This window comes from Crocodylus porosus, unplaced genomic scaffold (genome assembly GCF_001723895.1).
Source record: "Crocodylus porosus isolate Cpor-Errol unplaced genomic scaffold, CroPor_comp1, whole genome shotgun sequence".
Lineage (NCBI taxonomy): Eukaryota > Metazoa > Chordata > Crocodylia > Crocodylidae > Crocodylus > Crocodylus porosus.
The window spans coordinates 25,222,587-25,237,685 of NW_017728918.1; the positions used below are offsets into that span (position 1 = coordinate 25,222,587).

A 15,099-nucleotide genomic window follows, 5' to 3' on the forward strand; every position below is an offset into this window, starting at 1 on the left:
AAGCGTGCTTTGCATGATGAAGTAATAAGTGTGACAAACAGTGCAAGCACTTCTCGTCTGCAGAATCAGAGGGAGAGGACATGTCTACACATGCAATTAATGCACATGAATAAACTCCAGAGCTTATGGCTCTGTAGTTTTGTTGTTTTTTTTTTTTTTCTCCTGGGTGTGCTGTTTGACCATGTGCCCAGGAGCAAAAACTCCTCAGTATACTGGAGATACTCTGGTAGATACACTGAGGAGAGCTGCCTAATTAGTCCTGTAGTAAATCTCTGCCTCTCCATGTGTGCCCCTGTTAGGGCATATGAAACAAACTCTGGAGATAGCTAATGCTTGTATCTACAAGTGTTATCCGGCTCTGGAGTTCGCTTTGTGCGCCCTAATATGGGTGCATGTGTAGAGGCAGAGATATTTACTGTGGACCTAATCGTGCGGCTCCACAATAAACATCTTGTGTAGATGTGCTAAGAGAAGACGTAACAGAAATATCAGCTGGTAAGTGTAGGCAGAAAGCAGCTGTCCAATGGCTACATCAAGGCTGTTGCCTCTCCTTTTCCTGAACTTCAAAGGTTGACTATTTAAAAAAAGAAAAAAAAAGAAAAAGTCTTGGAACATTTATTGTAACGAGAGCGGTACATGGAGGATCGAGACAGATTTTGCATTTCTTTGAGAACTAAGGGTTTGTTTGAGAGGCATCTTTGTCCTTTTTTTTGTCTGCAACGTGGTGCTTAACATTCTGTACATCTTGCTAATATTTCTGTAATAAAATGAAGGCACAATTTTAACACACTTTTCCTTGGTGCACTGAAAGCAGTCCCATTCTCTAGTCCCTAGTTTAACTGCTTAGTGCTTTTATTAGCTAAATCTGTGTTGTTGATTATACATAGTCTTTATATAAATTTACATTTACATCTAGTGGTGATATACATTTTAAAGCAGAAATTGCATTTGACCTGTGAGGAGGTTGTTTTCAGTGTTGGATCAAGCAAGCAAAATTGCTCATACTTCATGAGATTTGAAGGTTTGAGACCCTTGGTTGAAAGACGTGGCATAAATGCTGAGTGGTGGTAGAAGGCAGTTTAATATATACAACTATAACTTGATTATATCACAGCTAGTTTTTACTTCCATTTAAGAAGCTGACTTAGCTGGTCGTCTTTCGGCATGTTAGAACAAATGGACCCCCTGACCTCGCATGCTGTCAGTGAAGGAATTGGCCTTAAAACACTTAAAAGTAGTACTTGAGAGAAATCTGGGTTGCGGTTATTTCTCTCAGTCCACATCTCATCCATCTGTGGGATATGTGTTTCAGCATGAACTAAACATGGCAGAGGTTGCAGGCAGTCCATTTCTCTTGTTCTTATTTTTATGCAACATTACTTCCTTTTTACCTCTTTTTTTTTTTTCATCGTTATGTTGTACTGCATTTGAAAAGAAGTTTCCTCTGCTATAATAGATGTAAGGTTTGACTATAAACTGGGAGTTTGTGATGTCTTTACAGTATATGAAATCAAATACATGACCTAGCATGAAATCCCAGAATTGTAGGCTTAGCACATCATTATTATAAATTGCCATTATAATTTCCATCCTGATCTTCCTAAGTCAGTGACAACTGGTTCCTTTTATTCAGGCCTTTTTGCATTTCCTGTAATTTCTTGACTTTGTATTGAAGTGCTGGGCCATGCCTCATTTTACACAGATTAGAGCAGGGTGGGGGAAATCCCACAGCCCACATCATTTTGGCTTTCTGTTGGAATGAGACTATTTACAACCAAGAAAATTAGACCTCACAAAAAAGGGCTTTATTGGTGATATGCCAGAATCTTGAGGGCCCCACCCAGTTCATAAAATACATTGGACTGGATTGCTGACATCCACATCTTCAATATAGACATTGGAGCAGTTAGACTGCAGGTGCCAGCATGCAGTGAGTGCTGTGGCTTGGGTTGAGCAACAAATAGGCTGCATTCCTTAGAGAAGGTCTGGTCAACTCTGGGCAGTAATGTTGAATTTGTGGATCTGCCCCATGTGTATCAGTATTCTGTCCCACTGAAAAACCATGTTAGCTTTAGGCTTCTCTTGCTGTATTTTTGCATTGTATTTTTTAGCCACTATAAGGCCTATTTTCAGTCTGTAACTGTATTTTAACAAAGCATTAAGTGAATTCCCTGTAATGTATTTTTCTCCCTATTGTTTCAGGGAAAAGTATTTACTTCAATGGAGCCAGAGCATGATATCAATGATGTCTGTCTTTATCCTAATTCAGGTATGTGTAAAACGAACTAAGTTTGTTTACAGGTAAAGCCCTTTACTGCAGACTTCCTTCACAAAAAAAGTTTTCAGAGATTTCCTAGGGTGGAAAGGCTTTTTCTTTGGCATTGTAATCAATCCCATGTTTTACATTTCTCCTCCAATTTAAATATGTTATTCTTTTCCTCTTCTGAAGTTTTTTTTTATTGTTGCCGTGTGCTGTGGTGGCTATGTTTCACTGCTGGTTAGTAAAACCTTTGGGAAATCATTTGGATAAAAATAGTATGTAAACTCATGGTCATTGTCTTGAAACTTAATCTTTTTTATGTGAGCTGTGAGTACAGCACAAGGGTATAGATTCTGACTTGAAGAATGTGTGTGTACAGAATAAAGGGCATCCTAGAAACTATTAATCCGGTAGGGCACTTGAAAAGTACCAGGTTGCATGATGTAGCAGGGACAGCTTTTTTACAGGATTTTGAGAAAGGGACATTGTAGTCTTTAGAATAAAATCTGCTGGGTAAACATGATGTTACATTCTGGCTAGGATACTCCTGTTCTATAATTCAGTTTATTATATCATCTTTTATAGCAGACCACCAAGCTGAACTTACTTTCTTTTTAGCATGTGACTCCAAACATTCAAATCTTCATTCCTACAGTGAATGCCTTGACGTCTCCTCTGCCACATGAAGTATTAACAGTCCAAATTTGGAGTCAGTTGAGCAAGGGATTTTTGAGGTCCAATCCCATGGGGAAAAAAACCAGCACTGTTCTAAATCTTTTGGTTTTTTTAATGTTTTGTGCAGAGCTGGGTTTCTTAACAGTTGAGATTTGTTCAGTTTGAGATCCGTTCCCAAAATAGTCTCAGTTGCTTGGGCCTTCTTTATTAGTTCATGGCATTGAACTGGGCTTTGGGAAAACAATTTGAAAAAATATTGCATGTAGTTTAGATTGACGTATGGCACATGGCATAACACGCATCTTTACTCTTTGGTTCAAAAGCCAGAGGCCATCTAAAATGTAGAAACTAGAGTGTTCTTAAATTAAATAAAAGGAGTAGGGAAGACGGTGTAACTTGAACTGCTAACCCAAGAAAATCCACATTCAGACTTGTCAGAAATCTGAGTCCCCAACTTGATTTAAAACCTAGGTGACCTGCTGCTGCTGTAGTTATAACTTAAGTTAGCAAACTCTGGTTAACGCTTTTGTCTAGAATAGGGTTTTCAGGATGACTGAAATGGGCAGGACTGGTGCAGGTCTGGCTTAAGCATTCTTCTAGGTAGCCTATGGCCTCTGTCTCCATGGCTTCAGGAGATGCTTGGAGCTACACTTGTGTACTGAGTTGACCTTTACCCTCAGCAGAAACCAGATTAACCTGTAGGTAGGTTACTGTTCTTAAGGAGGTGTTATGTTTTTGGGAAATGTGCCCTGCTAATTTCTACAGTATCTTTAACAGGGACTCTTCTGCTAGATAAGCCACTGTGTATGCAGATATGCAGGAGTGCTGGGCATGTTACATATTCCATCTTGGCATTATTATAGAAGAGTGCTAGTGTTTGCTTACCAGAGGGAAGATGAAATGACTGTATACTCATGTTTTGAGCATTGCAGTATCCTTTTGGATAAGGGGTTCTTGATCCATTACCCTGTAATATGAAGTATGCACAATACTTGGTATATTGGTGCCAGGAGAGTCTGACCAGCGAGGGGGAGTTTGAGCAGTGCTCTGGGCGTGGTGATTGGGATAGATCAGGAAAAGAAGAGAGTTGGGGCAGAGGGATTTTGGTGTGGATAGGAATCTTGTGGCTCTGACAGATAGTAACTTGTGGTAGGATTTGCAGAGGTTTTAAGTTAGGAGAATGGCCATGCAGATTGTGGTATTTGGAAGGGGGCCCCATGAAAACAAACGTGAGTGGATGTGTTTTTCAGCCTCACTCCCCTGGATCTGAGGATATAAGTACGGCTGTGGTGTCAGACCTATGGTCTATCTAGCCTGCTTCTGGCTTACAAGTAGTAGGTGCTTTGGAGGAAAAATATGCAAACCAAGCATGTCCATGGGTGAAAGAACTGGTTTTCATTTTACATTTTCATTTTGCTGGAAACTCTGATACTTCAACATTTCATTTTTGTGCTGAATCTGCATCGCTTCTGAAATTTTTCAACAACGAATTTTGGCGGGGGGGAAAGGGTTTTTTTTTCCCCCAAAAAACATTTCAGTCTTGAATAAATGTTTCATTTTTTTTATTTTTTTTATTCTGGTTTAATTTTTTAAAATTTTTGACTTGAACTTGGTGTTTATAGAAATGTTGTAGCATGCATTGTAAAGCAGCATTTCCTGTTTGTATCTTAATGGTTTGACAGTTATGTCAAACTGTACAATAAGTATACAATTTGAAGATGTTTTTGGAAAATACACCAGGAGAGCTTCAGAAATAGTTTCACTATTGGTAGAACTTCAGTTTTTCAGAGCAGACTTTTCTAGTTGAAAGGTTTTAACAAAAAAAAAAAATCAACCTGGTTCACTACTCATAATCCCCTTAGCAAATAGACCCTTCTGCACATATAAGACAGTTTGTAGAGTACAGTACTGAAATGTAGCATCTTGCAGGGATTGGAAACCTTTTATGTTTGTGGGCCAGGTTCTTGTATCCATGTTCCCCTTCAGAGAGGGAAAGAGAGAAAGCTTGTATGTGACGTGGCAGGAGGGTGTGATTGTTGGAATTGCGGATCAGGTCCAATTGTGCCATTAAGTGAATGTCTGTCAGTAGCCTACAGAACATGGATATTTGCAAGTCTGTTTTTTCTGTGGCCCTCCAAAATTATAAGTATTCTTTAAACTTAGTTGTAGAGTCCTTTTGTCCCTGTCTCCCAAAGACTGTGTTAGGAAATTGATCTTTCATTGGCTAGAATCAGTCACATATCCTGTCCAACTCTTGGGTTCTTTTGCCTGAAAACTATTGCATATAATCCAGTTAATTGACTGTGCTGTTTCATAGGTGTGGTCATCTTTCTGTGAAAGTTGGTTAGACCTAAGGAGGAGAGACAGTAGATGAATACATAGCAAGCATTTCCTTTGATCAAGACTCTCCTCTTCTGCTTCAATATTTCCCCAGAAGTAGACAGCCAGGTACTATCCTTGAAGTTATTGTCCCTTTATTTATTTATGGGAACTTCCCATAGAGAAGGCTTTCCATTGCTGTTGTCTTTGAAGCATGGGGCATAATTAGTGATCTTGTTCCTACCATTCTGCCTTGGTCTCTGGTATTTTCTCCATGCACTAGAAATAAAATGCTTTTTAACTTCCCCAGCAGCAGTGAAACTACTGATACTTCAAGGGACCATTAACCTGTGAACCATACTATAAATCTTTGCTTTTATTTAGGCTGCCTGTGAACTGTTTTGAACTGGGTTCTTAGTCTTATTTTGCTGAACTGAGCTGCTGTAACTAGCTTTGTCAAACGTGTGCAGCCATTTTTCATCCCTGTAGAGTCCAGCTGCATTCTGTATTTTTAGTAAAAGAATTAGAGGTGGAAAGAATTGCCCCACCCATGTTAATTATGTACGTCTCATTGGGTGTAAGTTTGTATATGTGCCCTCCAGTTACGTGATAATTGACCCCATTATTCATAGTCTCAGTAGACTCTGTTAGAACATTTTTAGATTGCAAGGTTATCTAACTTTTTTCCCTTCATGCATCCTCTTATTTATGTTAAAGGTCACCTGCACAGGAAACTCAAAATTGAGATTAAAGTAGAAAAAATAGGCTAAATACCTGTTTCAGTCAGTTTCACTATGAAAATCTTAACATATAATTTTCATGCTAGTTTTGGGGTTTGTCATAAATTTAATGTCTACAGCACTTCTCAGGTCCTGAGCATTTTAAAATCAAGTTGAATGGTTCCCATAATTTTTTTGCAAGCTTCTCATTTTGCACAAATTGAGCTACAGAGGTTAAACTGGTTTGTTCAGGAACCCAAATACAATTGCTGTCGGAGCAAGGAGATCCTCAGTCTCAGTTCTGTTGTGAAACCGTACTACTTATTTTCAGAGCATTCTGGAATATACCCAGTACCCAAAGAAAAATGTGGGTTTTTTTGGTTTTTTTAAGACTTCAGGTTCTTATTAACTGAGGCTCTACAGACAAACTGCTACAGATCACCATCCTATGTTTACCCGGGTTTTTGTCAAACACGTCACCCCAATATTATAGCTTCATCTGCACACAATATTGGCCTCATTTAAAGGACAATGTTAGTTAGACCTCTTCTGAATAGTCAGAAGACATGTTGCTTAAAATATAATGGTGGGATCAGGCGGTATGCATACCTGAGCCTTAGATTGCTCACATCTATGGAGACCGGCCAGTGCGAGCAAGCACTGGAATGAGCTGTTAACTGGGGCTCAACTGGCCATTGCAGTGCAGCTGCAATACATGCTTATATATGCATGCGGTTAATATTGTTTTCCCTGGATGTTCTTTCATGTTTTCACCAATTGGCATTCAGAGAACTACTCCTTTTTGGCATTGTATAAAATTGCAGTCATTCTTTTTTCTTAAAACTCCTGAGATTTGAATTTTTTTGTGTTTATTAGAATTAAGGTGCCCTGCATTCAATTAGATGTTATTTCTTCTAACAACTTTATAACTTTTTTATTTGGAAAAGTTAGTCTCTTTCAACAGATATTTTTATCATGTGATTGTGTGTCTTTAGGAATGCTCCTGACTGCCAATGAAGCCCCTAAAATGAACATCTATTACATTCCAGTAAGTAATGCACAAGGGCTTTTTCTCTGTTAACGTATGAATAGCAAGTTTAAAATTGTTAGCTTCATGTCATAATACATTGTCACAGTAGATGTAATTTGCAAGCTGAATTAATTCTGGGCATCTGTTAGGCTTCAAGGCGTATGTTACTTCATTGTTGCTGCTCCTCAGGATAAAGTATATAGTGTGGCTTTTATTCTATTGTTAATTTTCAAAAAAATAAGAATTTGGAAGCTTCTACTTATTCGTAACAATTTCAGAAATGGCCAGAGACCATGGAGAAAATAGCTCTGGAGAGAGAAACCTGCTTGTTTTCAAAGATTTGTTGCAATACATTGATAGAGTATAAAATGGTACAGCTTGCTGTCGAGATGCATTAAAGCTTTAGTAAACTTCTACTTGGAGGGTAAATTCTAAACAGACTTCTGTCAAGGTGTTTGCAAACACAGTTGCACATAGAGCTACACTTACATTTTGGCCTGTTTGTGAGAGTAGGTTGTACTCCTTAAAGTGTATGCACAAATCTCTGTACAGCCTAAGTATAGCTATACATAAAGAATTTAACTGGCAAAAAGGGAGGCCAGGCTTTGAAGATGCAAGTGTTTCACTCTATCACTATATTCATGTGTTTGGGCTGTATACATTGTTTTAAATTGCTTATTTTTATTGTGCTTTATATTTTCAAGCAAGAAACTTTGATTTAAACCCACTGATTTGCATTATGTTTTTCATTTGTACTCCTTTTATAACTTTTCTAAACATTTCAGCAGTTAGTAACCATTCATATATGTTGAGTGATTCATTTATTGCGGTCTACACAGTCTCTACACCAAATCTGACACTTCTTTTCACTAGCCAGGGTACATTATCTGCACATTAAATCCACTTTGATTTAGATTTACATTTTCATAATTTTATGCGTTGTTGCACAAGACAAAATATCATTAGAAAATTGAAGTAATTGTTCAAAAGTCCTTCAAGACTTTAGAAGTTTAGACAGCTTTATTCATTAGAAAGAAGAAAACAAGTACTCTGGGGTGGTGGGGGAGTGTTTTTTTATTATTCCAATTTTCTGTTGGTTTCTCAACTTTGAACTATGTGGTGAACTGAACTAAACTGAAATGAAGCATATGTTCTCTTAATATGCTCAAAAGAAGATTCTGGTGTCAAAAGCCAATTTAGCATTTTAACAAGCTCTGATTATCAGGGACTATTTCCCTGTCAGTGACTTGACTTCAGTGGCAAAAATGCTTGAATATTTTTATTTACCTTAAATTTTAAAGATTATCCTAACTTCAGATTTAATTTTAGTCAGTCCTGAGAGCTGAGTTTATAATTACTAAGTTTGTAGCTTGCTTCTTATGATGTAAGCAAGTAGTTCTTCTTCCAGTTTATCAGTTAGTTTTTATAGGAAAAATGCATAGGTTATTACACATCACATTTAGTATCCAGTCCAGTGAACTGGAAACTGTTAAGCCTGTCTGACACTGCAGTATCCTGAGGTATAAATTCATAGATGCTAGGGTTGGAAGGGACCTCAGCAGATCATCAAGTCCGACCCCCTTCCTAGGCAGGAAAGAGTGCTGAGGTCAGATGACCTATCCAGCCTTCCAGCCTTCTCTTAAAGATCCCCAAGGTAGGGGAGAGCACCACCTCCCTTGGAAGCCCATTCCAAATTTTGGTCATCCTTACCGTGAAGAAGTTTTTCCTGATATGTAGCCTAAATCTGCTCTCTGTCAGTTTGTAACCATTGTTCCTTGTACCCCAAGAGGCGCCCTGATGAACAGAGGATCTCCGATCCCTTGCTGCGTCTCCCTAATGAATTTGTAGGCAACCACAAGATCACCTCTTAGCCTTCTCTTGCGGAGGCTGAAGAGGTCCATGTCCCTCAGTCCCTCCTCATAGGGCTTGTCCTGTAAGCCCCTAACCATATGAGTGGCCCTCCTCTGGACTCTCTCGAGTCTATCAACATCTTTCTTGAAGTACGGCGCTCAAAACTGGACGTGGCGCTCCAACCGCAGTCTGACCAATGCCGCGTAGAGAGGAAGTATCACCTCCTTGGATCTATTTGTCGTGCATCTGCTGGACGCTGGATATCTTTGCACCCTAGGTGCAGCACTCTGCATTGGTCCTTGTTGTACTAATCCTATTGTGTACTGTCCACTTTTCTAACCTGTCCAGGTCTATCTGCAATTATTTCCTACCCTTTGGAGTATGCACTTCACCCCACAAACTCCGCAAACTTGGACAGAGTAAACTTCACACCCACATCCAAGTCACTGATGAAGATATTGAAGAGTACAGGTTCAAGGACCGAACCCTGTGGGATCCCACGACCCACATCCTTCCAGGTCAATACTAACCTGTCTACTTACTACCACTCTCTGGGTGCCTGAGCTGTTCGAGTCGGGGCCTGAGCCGTTCTCCTGCTCCCCTCTGTGCTGGGGCCAGGGATGTTCACTGTCCCCCAACCCGATTTGGGCTGGGGCCGGTGTCAGGGCCTGGGCCATTCTTCCCCCCGCTGCTTTGGGCCAGGGCCTCTCCCTCCTCCCCTTTGAGTGGGGCTGATGCCCACCTCCCCCCACTGCTTTGTGCTGGGACCACTCCCTCTCCAGCGCTGCTTGGGGCTGGGGCTGGGGACTGGGTCTTACCATTCCCTCCCCTCCCCCCTGCCACTTCGGGCCGAGTCCGGGGCCTGCGACTACAGTGGTGGTCACAAAGGCGGTCGTGGCTGCAGCTGGATGCAGCCACCAGTAACCCCTGCTCCTCTCTCTCCCGTGTTCCCCATCGCTTCTCCTCACTGCTGGCTGTTGTGGGGGGGCGCTAGCCCCTGGGTTCAAGAAGCAGACCAGGCGGGCATGGCCAGTGCTGCTGGCCTTGCCCCCCTGCTCTGTCCCCTCTGTGACAGTGCTTCAGTCCCTGCTGTACCCCTCTGCCTCCAAGGAGCAGGGGAAAAGGGTGAAGCCAATGCCCCCTCCCCTCTGGTCTCTCAGTGCCCGCTGTCGTGGTGCTGCTCCACTTTCTGTCTCTGTTTTTTGTAGAGCACTCTGATTGGCTGATGAGGCAGCCAGTTAGATTGTGAATAAGGTGTTATGGGCAGACTAAGACTTTCATAATACTAGAATCTTTTTATAATACTGGAATATATATTCCAGTATTATAAAAGCCTTAGTCTGCCAATATAATATATGCAATTATATATGCAGACTAAAGCTTTTATTATACTGGACTATCTCGTTGATATATATAATATTTGTATTTGATTTTTTTTTTTATCCACCCTGCAAAAAATACCCTAAATAAATAACTGGGGATGCTTCAGCACCACATCTATTAAATAATAGATCCTAAATGTGTCTTTAGAGGCACGTACCTGTTTTTCAGGGAGGAGGAGGGAATGATACTGGGTCATACTGTCCCAAAGAAGCCACAGCACAAGAATGTCTCCTGGAGTAAGCTCAGTGTGCATGCCATACTGCATCTATGCATGTGGAGAGAAAAGACATGGCTTTTCCTGTTTCCCTACCCCTTTTCCACCTCTTGGAGTATAGCTTCTTCCCCCAAGAGAGTAGTGCCTCAGCTATACCTCTGTGAAGAAGCATTTGGTGAAGGCTTGGTGCGGAGAGTCCAGTGGTAGAGACATCTCTTATGCTCTGACTGCCCTCTCGCTCTGGAAGGGTCTAGCAGAGTCTGGCTGTTACTGAGAAGTTTTAGCTTTTATTTTACTCATTGTTTGGCCTTGACACTGATTTGATTTCATTCTGTTTAGTCTCGACGAGGACAAGTGCTTCTAAATGGGATTATGTAAATTGCCAGCAGTTTTAACGGTTTATGCCATCATTTGGCACTTTCATCTCACAAGCTGGCTTCCTGATGCATAGCTTTGCATGCGTAGGGAAACTTGAAATCCAAAGCTGTGCACTTTGGAATATGTCTAGGTTATAGACTTTCAAAGTGTGGTTTAAGACAGTAGTGTATGATTCTTAAGGCTGCTGCTGGGGAGAAACTCCACTGAGGCAACATACTGAATGAACAGAGCTCTGAACTCAGATTAATAGGGTGTGTAATGTAAAGCCTGCTCTTTGGTTCATATAGTTCCTTCTATTTGTGTAGCATAGACCTCCTTCCTGCAGGGCATCTCTATTGGTTGGTATTTTTCACTTGGAGTAAGTTGTGCAACCATATGTAACCTCTGGTTAAGGAATTCAATTCAGCCTGAGTCTCTCTCTTTCCGACTCCAAATCTACCCATGCAGGATTTACATGTATACTGAATTTGGAAGCTCCAGCTCTATTTTCATGTGGCTTTAAAAGCAGAGGCTGGAATTTTTCTTAAGTGTAAAGTTGCTTTCTTTCCTGAAGTTTTGGCCTACAACTACTCAGTTCTCAGTCTGGAACCACTCTGATGTAAAGAAAAGAAGATTTTAGTCTCTAAAACTTCCTGGAATGTCTACTTGACTTTCATGTGACTTTAGAAAATAATTTGATTTCCATGCACTTTCCTGGTTTGAGGGCTGTTCTCTTGTGTGTAATTTCAGATATTTCAAGGATACTTTGTGGGTTGTTCCCTTATTAATGGCTGATTTTTCTCTAAAGACTCCTTTAATGGTTCTCACGTCTGATAAAATACCTGTGTAGGGCTGCAGATTTATTACGTTAACCTTTGTTTCCTTCCAGAGAATAGATAACCTTATCCATCAAATCACTCCAATGCTTTCTCCAGTATGTATTGTTTAAGTTATCACTTCTTGGTATTTTCTACATAGTCCTTTCACTTGTATGTATTGATTAGATCATTTCACTATCTAGTTCTTGTGCTTATCCAGAAATGTCACTTAGTTTAGTGGTGTCAGCCTGTATAGAATTGTAGTGTCAGATTGTACCTTTATTTGTGTTTTCATTTAATTAACTGAAAAATTTATTGGTAAATTTGAGGGGGAGGAAGCTTGTCCCACAAGAAAGAGAGTGAAAGAGTTTTTTTTTTTTTAATCTGTGTAGTAAATCAGCCTTCAATCTTTGTTGGTTCAGGGGTGCTCGGTCTTCAGCCGTAGCTCACAGAGCCATAGGTATCCGGCTGGTGGGGTTCCTCAGGGATCTGGAATTTGGCAGCAGGGGAGCAGTGAATATGGGCACCACCTTCCCTGGCTGCCAAATTTCTAGAACCTGAATCCTGCACACGTGCACAGCAGGTTGAGGCCAGGTCATGCCCCCACCCCCACAGCTGAATGGGGATGGGCCATGCCCCCTCCCCCAGGCTGGATGGGACTGGGCTATTCCCACTCTTCCCCTGGGTTGGGGCCAGGTCAAGCTCCCTTCCCCTCCCTTAGGGCTAGGCTAGATCATGGCTCCCTTCGCCCCTTGGGAATGAGCCATGTCCCCTCCCTCCCCCTCGGTGCCCAGTTGTGGCTTGGACATACCTATCGTGCATGTCCAAGCCACTTCTAGTTTTGAAGTGAAGTGGAAGACTACCTGTAAGTGATATGAACTGCATCCTCTGTAAGTCTGTGTGAATTTATTAGAAAAATGTCATAATTAATTTTAAATGGACTTAATTACTTTGCTACAATATCTTTATGCCCTGAAGACATGAAAATGCTCTTCTGATTTGGAACCTAGTATTCATTCCTATATTTTGACTTTCTGTAAAACCACTTAAATATGAGTGACATTCATTCTGATTTTCTACCTGTAACTGCAGTTAAATTTTCTAGGGAAGAAGAACTTTAAAGTTTGGATTATTAAATACTATTTCCCAGCTATACCATTGAATCTCTGCCCTTGCCAAAGTTACCTTGACCCAGATTTTCAAAATGGGTATTATCATGACGTGAAATAATGTCCGTGGTTAGATTTTCAGAGATGCTGAGTCCCTGCAACTTCAGTTATTTAGGTTTTTTAAGCATTGTCCAGCCATAATAAGGTCAAGTTGGACATGTGCAATTTGTAGGTACTTCAGAATTTTTGTTCTTACCTTTTAGTTTTATTCATTTGTAAAATGTATAATGCCTGTTTAACAGAAATTATGCAAAAAGTAGTACTTATGAAAGGTGGTTTGGGAGCCTCAGAAGGGGGAATTGCTAATGGAGTTTGTGGCAAGAACAATTTTTTAATAACCGTTTCAATAATTGAAAAAGTGGATTTAAAGATAGGTTAAGCTTAGGACTTGGCACAACATCTTTTAAAAAAAGGTACCTACAATGTAAATTTGAAAATTAAGTTGCATTCATGTATTCCTAATTCATAGTATGGGAATTTGAACAAATTAGACCTAAGTGAGTAATATATGGTCTGTGAGTTCTGACAAGCTTAACAACAAAAAAAAAATGTTGTTTATCTTGGCAAACAGAAATATGAGCTTCCTATTGTTAACCTAAACACTTGGAAGCTGAAAAATAACACCTTGGGCATATTCACAACACAGGAAATCCTCTATTTCCCATAAAAACTTACTGGCTCAGAGGAATCCCATACTTGTCAGTATAGATACAGAAGGTATCTGTGCATGATATTCAGGAAGCAATTTCCTTGTCTTCCTGTTTAGAATCTTTTAAAATGTTTTTGGTGTTGATCTACTAATCCTGCTATCACGAGAGCATCTGAAGCTCATACTGTTATTTTATTTAATGCTCTATAATGCATTCATTAATTGTCCATTTTAAAATGACAGTGCTATGCTGACACATGCATAAAGCCCGTGTCTTATTGTTGCAGAGGTTACCACACTTCAGTGAACAACTGGAATGTCTGAATAAAGTGACAGCGCTTACTCAAATTCAGTTCACTGTAGTGACTATTTTATGCTTCAGTTTAACAACAATTCTTGAATATAATTATTGGGATAGTAATCAGCTTTAATCCCTGTCCATTATCAAACGTTAAAGTAACAGTGGTAAAGAGAAAAGGTGTTTTATTTCCCTTCCCTTCCCTTGTACTTGGGTAGTTAAGTACAACTGACGTCAACCTATCTGTGGGTTTTATTCCTTTATCATATTTCAACACATTTAGAGACAGTCCTGTTATTGACTCATCCCTCGTCAATGCAAGGATAGAGGTCAGCATCATCATTGCCAATCCTTTGCAGTCAGGGATGATTGTCTTCCATGATGGCCTTATCTGTGGGTCTGATGGCTGACGAGGCCAATCCAGGATCGACAGGTTCTGTTGCAACTCAATCACTTGTTTCTGTGTGGAGCAGTTGGCTCTGGATCCTTGGTTTGGTCCACAACACGCTGTTTCTGCCACTCCCTCTTTTCAGTCTCCTGTTCTCATCATGAGGTTTCAGACTACTAAGATCCTTGCAAGCAGACTTCCTCCATTTAGGATGGTCCTAGGCAATGGTCTCCCAAGCTAATGTCAATGTTGCATTTTTTTCAAGTTGGCCTTCAGGACATCCTTGAAGTGCTTTCTCTGCCTTCTTGAGCATATGCCTTGACTGAGCAAGTAATCATAACAAGTATCATGGGTAATCATGGCAAGTATTTGAAGAATGTTTCTGGGGAGGAAAAGTCTTATATTTTAGTATGGTCTAGAGCAATGTAGATAAGAGTAACTGGATATTTATCACAGATAAGTCTTTTTATAACTAAACAAATATCTGCAGTTTTTCCTTGCAGGGTATCTTTTAAACAACTGTGTTGCTATCCAACCTCTGCTTTTTTTTAACTTTATAGAAGGATCAGTTAGATCAGTGTTTCTCAACCCATGGGTCACGACCCAAAAGTGGGTTTCAAGAAGAATATATGAAAGGTCTCAAATGTTTTAAAAATGGATTCTCCTCTAAAGGAGAAAAACATCAGAAACTGGATTTTCCCTTGCAGCCTGGCAAGGTTCCAGCCTACAAGGGGCTGCTTGGGGCTCCCCCTGCCCCATGCATCCAACCCTGCCCCACACACTGGGGACTGAGACCTGGTGATGGGGGGCAGCAGGATGGGAGTGAGGGACACTGGGTTGCAACTGGCCATTGATGTTTACAAATGAGTCCTGGTAAAAAAAAAAAAAAAAAAAAAAAAGGTTGAGCACCACTGCATTAGATGACTTCCTATGAGCAACTAGCTATCCTGCTCTAGCTCGTCAGTTGAG

At 40.4% G+C, this 15,099-nt stretch overlaps 1 protein-coding gene across 2 annotated transcripts in view; it reads left to right on the plus strand.

Moving 5' to 3' along the window:
* Nucleotides 1-15,099, plus strand: part of NOL10 (nucleolar protein 10) — a 72,075-nt gene that overhangs the window by 20,878 nt on the left and 36,098 nt on the right. For both annotated transcript variants that reach the window (XM_019537406.1, XM_019537407.1), the window contains exons 12-13: nt 2,203-2,269; nt 6,969-7,021. In XM_019537406.1, the coding sequence (XP_019392951.1) occupies nt 2,203-2,269; nt 6,969-7,021 (120 nt within the window). The remainder of the gene's footprint in view (nt 1-2,202; nt 2,270-6,968; nt 7,022-15,099) is intronic.